Here is a 10,597-nt window from a genome sequence, read left to right as displayed (position 1 = left end):
TAGTCGCCTCACTCGCACTCGCCCAGTTGATTCGGGGTGAAGCGGGAGCACGACTCTTTTATATAAACCCCACGACCCTACTTTTTGAGAAAATAAATCGGCTCCGGATTGGTGGAGCCCGGTCACGTGACCGCCGCTGCGCCGGAGTTTCTACGACAGCTGGGAGCCGCGAGAGAGAGAGAGAGAGAGAGAGAGAGCGAGAGAGGAGGACCGAGCGCGAGAGGCGGCTGTGCCTGCGACGCTTCGCTCAAAGTTTCTGCAGCATGGGAGACAAGAGGAGTCCGACGAGGTAAACGCAAACAGAAAGAAACTCCCGCCGCCGCGGCGTCCGTCGAGAAACCCGGGGCCGCCTCAGAGGCTCGAAGCGGAGCGTGAGGCAGCGCGCGCGCGCCTGAACGAGAAAGACGCAACAGAGTGGCCACCATGGCGGACTGGCTGCTTTTATCAGCCTAAAGTGTCATTTCGTTAAAAGAAAAAAAACGAAACCAACAAACGCCCCGTTTGCGCAGGCGTCCGGCTGACTTTGTGCATGGATAGGATCAGATGTGTGTGTCGGCGATTTCCACAGTCCGAGATGTGATGTTCTCTCTGTTTGTTTTGCTTTCTGAAGGCCGAAACGCCAAGCGAAGCCCTCCTCCGACGACGGCTACTGGGACTGCAGCGTGTGTACGTTCAAGAACAGCGCCGAAGCGTTCAAATGCATGATGTGCGATGTCAGGAAGGGAACGTCAACGCGGTGAGTGTGCCCCACGGTGCCTGCCGTTTCACGCCTACCTAGACAGCGCGTTTTGGCTTTGTTCGACACCCCGGGACGCTGTCTAGATCGCCGGGCTTCGAGGCGGACGTTTGTCTCGCGTGTATTAATAATTACGCGGTTAATACAATGTTTATAACCTCCGGAGCAAACGCGAGCAGCCGGTGTCACGTTACTGAGCAGCTCTGTTTGTAAAACACCCATTACATCCTGATTAATGTGGGCTATTTCGGAAGCGATTGGGGTTTAATTTCGATTCATTTAGTAATTCTAGTGCATTAGGCGGCTTAACAGAACCTGCAAGCAAACTACCGTGATGCCGTACATTTGCTATTAGCAGTCTAAAACGATTTCGGTAAATACCCTGTAAAGCATGCATTCAGATTAGCCTGATTCTGAAGCTTGAATCATTCATGTTTTCATAATCTCCATCGTTTGCATATCAAATGCATTAAAATGAGCCATTTGTGGTATATTTCCTTTGTTTTTACGTAAAAGCCTTGCGGATGCACTTATAGTGTTTGGAGGATAAATGCTTGTACTTGGTATCAGAGTCGTTATTTAATGCTCCTAGTTGCGTTCAAGCGGTTTGTAAATATTAGTTTGAAAAACAGGCCCGTGGTTTGATTTGAACAGTCGAGCTTTGCCAAGGCCAAGCTGGCAAATTGCGAAAGTCGTGGTGGCATTTTTTCGCTGTTCGGCGGATTTTTCGAAATTAAAGGTTGAGTCGCAAATCTGAAATTTTTGCGAAAGTTTTTCACCGGGCAGATTTCGCAACAGGTCCAAGTTGGTTATGCAAACACTCCGCATTGGCCAACGGAAACCCGCTTGGTTTGGAAGCGACTTGTGTGCCTTTTTCTTCCCCGCTACGCCTTTGACGAAAGTGTGTTGCTGATAAGGGAAGGTAAAAATGACGAAGCACTTGGTCATCCTCGTCATCAGTTGACCACCTAAAAGCAGCTTGCTTCGAAGGCCACCCCTGTGTGCTTTCTCTTCCCTACACTGTTAACAATGGGGGGGATTGGTTTCACCGAAACAGGAAATAAATCGAATTTTAAAATAGGGTCTTACCACAAGCCCAGCATCTGCCCGGCTTGCATCGCTCTAGCAGATAGCGTCTCTCACCGGTGGCAGCGATCCGTGAGAGAGCGCTAATCACCTCGTCAGAGAAGACATTTAATGGCCTCGTATTTTCTCACCTTCATCTCATCCGTCATAAAAACCCTGTTTTGGAACGAGTCAGTGGTTTCCTTTGTGTCATCAAGATGAGATCAGGTCAGGAAGCGAACCACATTCCTCCTGAAAGCAGATGATGATGGTGATGATGACGAAGACGGACCTGCAGCAGATAAAGATCATCTTTCTTTAGGGAGGTTGTTTATAAAGGCTTAATTATCTCAATAAAGGCTTAATTACCCATTACCGCCGCTTAGAGTTAAAGCATTATTACAGCGGTTATATAAAGCCAACTAACGTTCATTTTTTTGCTGCAAAAGTGTGTGTGAGAGGGCGGCGCGTTTTTATGTGGGGGTGGGGAGCTGTCACTCGTCCAGGCCACCACAGCAGCTGGCGTCCAGACGGCCTGAACTCATTTGCATTCAACGGCTTAATCAAGAGTGCTGTCATCAGAAGAGGCATCATCACATCAGGATGCGCGCGCTCGCACACGGACACCCGCGTCCATAAATAAACCCATGATCGCACATCTGCCCCGTTGTAACGCCTCGGAGACGACCACAAACGATGGGTTTAACGACGGCGTCCTCTTGACGGCGGGATCCTCGCAGGCCACTCGTTTGCGCGGATAGGAGAGCTCCTCGAAACGTGGCCGGTTCGCTCGTCTCCTGCATTCGGTGAGCGGTCGTCTGCGCAGAACGCGGACAGACGTTGATTGCCGCTTTCGGCTCCGCCGTCTTCCCGGGCCGCCGTCGGATGCGAGTGACAGCCGCGCGTTCGTTTAGATTGTGGATGTGTGCAGCGGATGGCAAATGAAGGATTTGTAAGGGTGTAATTTAGCTGGGCCTGACAAGGGCACAAAAAGGGTGTAGAAGGGTTCATTCGGGGTATGTTTGCCGGGGCTTCCTATCATATCATTAATAGTTATGAAGCTAAATGTTCAGAACACTTTTATTCACGTCTGTTTAGAGCCTGTGTTGTTTTGGACCCCGTTGACTTGCATCGTAAGGAGAATAAATTCTTTTGCGTTTCGGAGAGACTCATAAAGGGTTGGAACAACAGGAGAGGAAAAAAATGTCAAGTTTAATTTGGTGCGAAAACGGTCCCTTTTAAATGACGCAATGTTAGCACCCAAGTCAATGGTTTTTTAATGTCGCTTGGGCTCTGGCTATATTTGCTCTTTCGAAGAGAGATTTGTTTACCTAGTTGTTACCTTGCGCTGACAGACTGACATTTAATTGATGAAGCTGCAGAGCTCCTGGTTGAGCATTTCAGGCCATTCCCCCCGCTGACCCCCGAACCTGCCGGCAAACCTCTAATTTCAGCGCACCGACACTTTTTCGCCCCCCAGCGAAAGCGTTCACTCTGCAGGAGAGAGCATTATACCGTTCAATTACCACAAATGGAGAGAACGTCCCCTCTAGACCTAGCAGTTTGTTTGGGGTTTTTTTTTTTTTTACTCGAGACCTCTCACAATGACAGATTGGAAAAAGGAAGGCTGTATCATGTTTTGTTTCACGTTGGAGCTCTATTTGACTTGACACTAATGTACGTTTCTGCTGTCACAACCAGTTTAAGGCTGTCGGTTATAAATTGTTGACATAACCTGGGCGCTCTATAGGGGTATTGCTAAAAGATCCTGGACCCATCATCCTTCATGACTGTCAGTGTCAGTGAGGTGATGACAAACGGAAGATTTCGATAGCAAATGATTAAGAAGCCAAGCATAAATCTAAACGTCATATTCTGCAGTCACAGTTATATTTTCTTTTTGCTTAACCATGCAATAAAACATGGTGGAGAGGTGCAAAACCAATTAGTCAATGGTGTTAAGGACACCTTGGGGAAAAAAAGAAATCGATAATGTTAAGACACGCATGCAGCATATTTGAAAATATTTACATGCGAAATTTACAAAAGGAATTTTATGTTAATATAAAGTACATTATGTGTAAGTAAAGTGACACTTAAAGTTGCAAATAAGTTTTTGTAAAAAAATTAAAAATTGTTGAAATAATGTTACATTATCATTCGGTGTAACAATATTTTTGTGTAAAAAAAAATAAAATAATAATAATCAAAGAACATGTTTATTATGACTTAGAAACTAAAAATATAAAAGAATTAGAATGTTACATTTTGGAAAATAAAATTTGGATGTGATTAATCGTTTGACAGCACGGAGTAATTTTTATTCTAATAAAACAGCATTATACATTATATATTAATATGGCAATAATATGTAATAATGATGTATTGCTAAAATGCATAATTTGTAGCTATATGCATTAGTATATCTAAATTATAACGTGCTTATATAGTGTTATTAGATGACTAGTCACTTGCTACAGTGTGGCATTTGAAGGAGTTGAGCAGCTTGTGAAATCCTCTCTAATTGCGTGTGTGCAGAAACCCAGAGCGCCGCACTGCGAGTTCCCATCTCTTTGCCCAAAAAGGCGAAACTAATGCAGTCTGAGGAAGTGTTCCCAGCGTGCCTCTGCCAAATAAACAAAAAGCCACATAAAACATGCACATTATTCAGCAATTACAAGAGCCTGTTGTCATTTATTACAGAAATTTTGCACATGGTTTGCAAAAGCACGCGAGGGCGCATGCCCGTACCATCTCAAACGAGCTGACCTCATTTCGATTCAGACAGTTACGGGCCTTTGATGAAAGGAGAGAAAGCTGGATACCGAAGCGAGGGAGAAGCAATGTGGAACTGCAGTGTGGGATTGCGAAAAGCAGCTAAAAGGAAACGCAGACGCTTGGAAAGAACCGAAAACAGAGCGTGGAGAGGTGGGACGGTGGGAGGCAGAGGGCCATCTGTCAAACAGGGGGCTTGGCAATGGAGCGAAGGAAGCGGCAGTATGGAGACTGCATGTTCACACAGTGTAGCGCATTAATCATGGTGTCCCCTCCCATCACTCAAGCCTCCCCGGTACAGTCATTACGCCATTATACAAACATGCAGATATGAACACATCCGAGAGACTCTTGAGGCTCAGAGGAGAGAGCGCTGCCCGCGTGTCCTTGATTTCACACAGTAATGGGGGGAAAAGCTGTTTTGTTTGTGCGCTTCTGCTGAAGAACACTCCTTTGTAGACACGTTCGGTAACTGTTTGATGCGGTAGCTGAGATTAATCTGATTTTATGATGAAATTCGATATGGCTTTAACAAGGAAATTTACTTAACAAAATTAGGTAAGAGAGTCTGTGTTGTAACGCGAGAGCCTATAGTGACATTTTGCTTAGAAAATACGCAATATATATTTTTAACAACCCTAATCATTGTTTTTGTAGATATTTAATATATTATGTATTTGATTGATTTGATTGCGACTCTCCAGATGAATTGGCGTGTTGCCTAAATTGACATTACGTTCCTTTTTTAAATATGTTTTTGTATTTTACCGTATAGTATAAAATGTTATTCATCTGCAATAGGGCTGTCACGGAATTAGATATTTCATACCACCGTTATGAAAAGAATTTCACAAAAACCACTGGGGAAACAACTTTAGCAGTCAAACTATTTTTTCTTTATTTTGCTTTTCTTTTTTTTCTTATGCAACAAACATGAGACAGATAAGCATTGCATGCACTTTGGGTTTCTTCTTTGATGCTCCCTAAGAAATTACAAAAAAACATTAAAAAATAAATCAGTTTAAATACGGTCCAGATCAACAGTATGATCAATAAATATTAACAACAAAACTGTTACTTTAACCTGTTAATTTACATACCCCCATTTTAAACTTTTTATGTAGTTTTTATAAACTATAGTTGCGCTGGTGCCAGCATTGATGAGGCGATAATCAGTTTGTTTAAATATAAAAACAGAAAACCACTTTTAAAAGGGTAATGCAATATTTCCTATTCCATGAATAGTGAAATAATCCCAATTTACTCTCCGTAAAAGGGCCTAATCTGCGGGGTGATAGACACAGATTGGAGGTGTTACCCTCCCTTCACACGCTCGATAGATTCTGGAGACTGGGTTGTCTAAGGAAGCGGTTCTCAAGTCCTAGCGTAGACCCGCTCTGCACACTGTTTATGTTTCTCTTACCGATTCAAACATTTGTTCCATTCAAATGCAAGTGCCCTGCGAAGTGGACTTCAGGATACTCCGCCATTATTTGTTGCTAGCTGTGATAATTTTACATTTATATCACGTGCCACTATCTCTTTATCCTTTTTATTTTTATTTATATCACTCGTGAAATAGGTGGGATAATATACAGTCAGTATTGGAAAATAAACCTAATATCAGCCGGCCTCCTTTGCCTTTTTGTGTTACTATAAAGGATGAACATAAACTAATAGAAAGGATTGCATAAACGTAGTTGAAACACGTATGTGCGAGACGGAGCGTGACTAATGAGTAATTTCACAGGATCTCGCTCTCCCTCATGACAAACGTTCAAAAATAAGCAGGATAAGCAACGTTAATGCCGATTTGCTCTCTCTGGCACAGAGGAAATACATCACAAAGCGATCGATTGATTTCCTAACAGCGCTGAGTGTGAAGGGTGTTAAGACTCCACAGCGAGCAGCCAGGTCTTGACATGCAGCAGAGAGGCAGGCAGACAGCTAACAACAACTAATAATGGCCGTTTTCACTTGCCTCGGGCTCGGGATCAATGCTAATGACCGCTTCTTGGCTGCCATGCTTTAAGGCTCTAGATGTCCTAATTTCACAATGTGTAACTTCATTAGCTATTCCCAAAGCACCCGGGGGTAATGGATGAAAGCGTAAACATTGCACCAGCACACAGATAGCGAGAAGCTGTTTTTAAAATGACTGGGTGGGTGGGTGTGTGTGTGTGTGGGTGTGTGTGTGTGTGTGTGTGTGTGTGTGTTGGCAAAGCAGACGGCAGCAATTCTGGCCTTCATACTGCTCTGTTGTGGACCGTTTTTGGTGTAACAGCTGTTGTTCTTGACATTAGAGCAACGGTCACGGTGCATCCCTGTCGTTCTAAACGCCACGCTACTGATGGGATTCGCCCCGAGCTCTGATCTGAGATCAGTGTCGTTAGTTCGGCTCATAGGCCTAGATCAAATCTGTAATTGCCGCAGCTGTCAGGTTGTTAATTAGGGGTGCAACAACTGATGCCATGAAATGACAACAGCAATACAGTGTCCTACTAACAGACAACAGTAGGACAAGAAGGGCTGTTTTAGCACTTTCTGATTGGTAGTTTACATCCACAGGTTCAAGAAAGGGTTTAAAGGGTTTTTTTTCATGATATACAGATAACACCCAATAAAATATCATTCAGTGTAACGATGTTGTCAGGCAAATCGATTTCACAAAAATCAATTTCTGACTAATTACTTTCACCCCAAATAATACATTGAAAAATTTCACGCATTTGTCAGTAAAGATTTTTTTACTATATATTTTTTACTTTATAAAATAATAATATGCCTTATTATTTTATACATTTTAATATTTACAAGATACAATTAGCATGTTGTTAAAATGTTTTTAAATATTGTTTTACGCTATATGGCATTTTAGTCTCCAAAAACATTTTCAAGACCTTAAAATTAGACACTTTTCTAAATTGAATGTGCTTTCTGTGCACATAAAATCACTTTAGCGAACGTGTTTGACCCGTATCCAATGCTGGTAGTTTTATAGCTGTTTTTATATTAAATGTTATTTTTAGACAGGAAAGCTAGTATATTAGGAAATGCTTATATTAGGATTTTAAATGACCAGTTTCTGTCTCGTTATAGAAAGGAAAAAGGAGTGAAATTGAGGCCGTTTCTCAGCTGCGGTGAAAACACATTCTTCTCAGATTACTCCATGTAGGCATGTTTTCTCAACTGACTTCAACACTTGCCTGTTTTAACTTGCTTTTTCCCACATAGTCCTTTTCATCAGGCCCTGGTGAGCTTGAATCATGTCATCCCGATTTAAAATATCTCGCTCGCTTTCTCGCTTCTCAGTCTTCCCTTTTTGTGTCCCACCCCCCACAGGAAACCTCGTCCCGTTTCCCAGCTGGTAGCCCAGCAAGTCACACAGCAGTTTGCTTCACCCACACAGCCCAAGAAAGATAAAAAGGATAAGACGGAGAAGGACAAGAACGAGAGGGAACCGACACTGAAAAAGAACAGCCACAAGAAAATGAGGTGAAATGTTGCGATACGGTCCCTGTGTTCATAAATTCACTGCGTAGTTCCTACTCCCCAAACAAATGAAGTGGCTGTGTTTTGCATTTTACATAGCTGGGAGCCTGCTCAGGAAAATATCATGTATCGTTGCTCCCTATGTGCAAACTATTTGAATCTAAATTAGGTTTATGTAACACTTTTTGTTACAAAGTTTGGGGTCGGTATCATTAATACTTCTATTCAGCAAGGATGCGTTCAATTAATCAAAAATTAGATCATTTATAACCTTACAAAACGGTTCTATTTCAAATAAAATGCTACGCTTTTCACCAAACAATACTGACAAAATGTATCGGTGTTCACAAAAATATTACGCCGCACAACTGTTTTAAATAATAGTAATAATAAAAGTTTCTTAAGCAACAGATTATTAGAATGATTTCTGAAGATTTGCTTTTGGGAATTAATTACATTTGTAAAAATATTCAAGTAGTACTTTTTTGGTAACACTTTACAACAAGGTGTCATTCGTTAACATGAGTTGAATGTAGTAACTAACATGAACAGAAAATGGACATTCATTAATCTGTGTTAACATTAGCTTTGCATCCTTTCATTGTTAGTTCAGTGTATTAACTAATGTTGAAAACAACTTGAGATTTTAATACTGCCTGAAATTAGCATTAACTAAGACTAAAATGCTTTAGAAGTTTGTTTTGTTTTGTTTTAATGGTAATAGTTGACAACATTAGTGTTTTTAACAAATTTTTTATATATATATATAGTAGGTATATTATATATTCATTGCCATTTAGTCCCTTGGGAGAGTTGTCGTGTACAGAGTTTTGTCCAAATACACATTTCCATGCGTCAAGTCTTCAAGTCGTTGTTTCTGATTTTCTGATTCTTGTCTTTGATCATTAGTTTGGTTCATTGGCTTTTTGTAATTGCCGGTGGAGCAAATGAATGAGAAAATACTTGCAAAGCCAAGGCTGCCGGGCTCACTTTCATGCTCTGCTATACCGGCAATTAAAGTCAATTTTATATAACAAGCCGGTTCGTTTTAAATATTACAAAGTTTCAAAGCAGCTCGACGGTTGTAAACGGCTGAAGTGCAGCGCTAATGTTGCTAAATGCATCGATTACAGACCATTTAAATTTCAGCTGCTCTACAGAAGACAATGGCATCCGAGTGCAGCTGCGTTCGGGTTCGGTGTCGATGTTGTCCGGCCCATCAATTATGAAGCGCTATAGAGAAGCTCTACAGAAGAAAACCGCGTCGTTCTTCGGCTCCGGTGATGTCTAGCGTGTCTGATCTGCTCTTTGCTCCCTCCCCTGCAGGCCCAGGTTAAAAAATGTGGACCGGAGCAGCGCGCAGCATCTGGAAGTGACAGTGGGAGACCTGACGGTTATCATAACAGACTTTAAGGAGAAAACTAAGCCCTCCTCCAGTTCGTCCTCCAGCGCAGCATCCGGAGACCACCACAGCCAGAGCGGATCCAACTCAGACAACACAGAGAAGGGGATCTCCAGATCCTCGTCTCCGCGAGGGGAGGGTTCCTCGCTCAACGGGGAGTCCCACTAGGAATCCCTGGATTACGAACGTTACTTCCAGTCTCCTGCACCTAATATATCCATTTTAAACGAACAGTCACAGGAGCGCGCTTATGTATGCCAAGACTTACAGAGAAAGCAGGTTTAACCCAGCAATATAAGCCATCTCTCACCACTACCACAGTCACACGCTCAGAAACATAGGATCTCACCACAATACACTCGTCCCGTTTCGTTACAATGCCCAGTAGGTCAGCTTGAGATAAACTGTAGACTTTGTAAGCAATTTTGACGATTAAATTTTGACGGTTTAATTTCTATAGCACGTGGTAGTATTACGAATCAGATATGTGTTGTTGTCTGTTTGGATTTGGACATTGACACCCATTCTCGTTCTCTTCATTATAGTCGAGTAATTATTATTTTTTTTTACATTTTTAATATGTAATTTCTGCACCCGTTGCGTCTCGACGGTTAGCCCTGGGGCTTAAAAAGATTCAACTGGAACACTGTCGTGAACGTACTTGCTTCTACATCAACGACACGTCGGCTGCAAACCGTAACTTCAAGTAATATACTTTCAATGCATTACGTGTCGGGTGTTAAGCCCTCTGTGAATAACTGTGACCCGAACAGGACTTCCCTTCTCAGTGGTTTGTTGCACCTGTTGGTACTTTTTGTACGGTTTTATGAGACGCAGAAATTGTTTAATTTGTCCTTGTTCATGCCGTTTTGTTTGAAACTTGTCATAGATTGCATCACTTGTGGGGCTAGTTCTACCAGCGCTGTTTTGTGTTAGATTGTCTTGATAATAATTCTGTTAATTCCACGAGAAACATAACATTTACGACTAAAAATGACAAATGTATTTGTAAGATGTTGAATTCATCCCTCCTTCCTTTATGATGAACGGTGGTATATAAATATATTGCAGTATAGGAAATATCTCTTAATAAAATTTAAGATTTAGAATCCCGTGGTCGAGTAAAA

At 42.1% G+C, this 10,597-nt stretch overlaps 1 protein-coding gene across 1 annotated transcript; it reads left to right on the top strand.

Moving 5' to 3' along the window:
- The first annotated feature begins 127 nt into the window (after positions 1 to 127).
- On the top strand, positions 128 to 10,579 carry yaf2 (YY1 associated factor 2). The gene is made up of 4 exons (XM_043236566.1): positions 128 to 289; positions 611 to 736; positions 7,919 to 8,071; positions 9,395 to 10,579. Exons 1-4 carry the CDS (start codon positions 264 to 266, stop codon positions 9,636 to 9,638), a joined length of 549 nt encoding a protein of 182 aa, XP_043092501.1. The 5' UTR covers positions 128 to 263; the 3' UTR covers positions 9,639 to 10,579.
- The last annotated feature ends 18 nt before the right edge of the window (positions 10,580 to 10,597 follow it).

The sequence above is a fragment of the Puntigrus tetrazona genome, chromosome 4 (assembly GCF_018831695.1).
Source record: "Puntigrus tetrazona isolate hp1 chromosome 4, ASM1883169v1, whole genome shotgun sequence".
In the NCBI taxonomy this organism is placed as follows: domain Eukaryota; kingdom Metazoa; phylum Chordata; class Actinopteri; order Cypriniformes; family Cyprinidae; genus Puntigrus; species Puntigrus tetrazona.
Note: the sequence above shows the minus strand (reverse complement) of the source record. Positions and strands in the feature narration are given on the sequence as shown.

Coding starts and splice junctions, on each gene's coding strand:
- yaf2 (XM_043236566.1), top strand. CDS start 264: ATGGGAGACAAGAGGAGTCCGACGAG. Junction 290..610: donor GACAAGAGGAGTCCGACGAG/GTAAACGCAAAC, acceptor TGCTTTCTGAAG/GCCGAAACGCCAAGCGAAGC. Junction 8,072..9,394: donor AACAGCCACAAGAAAATGAG/GTGAAATGTTGC, acceptor CCTCCCCTGCAG/GCCCAGGTTAAAAAATGTGG.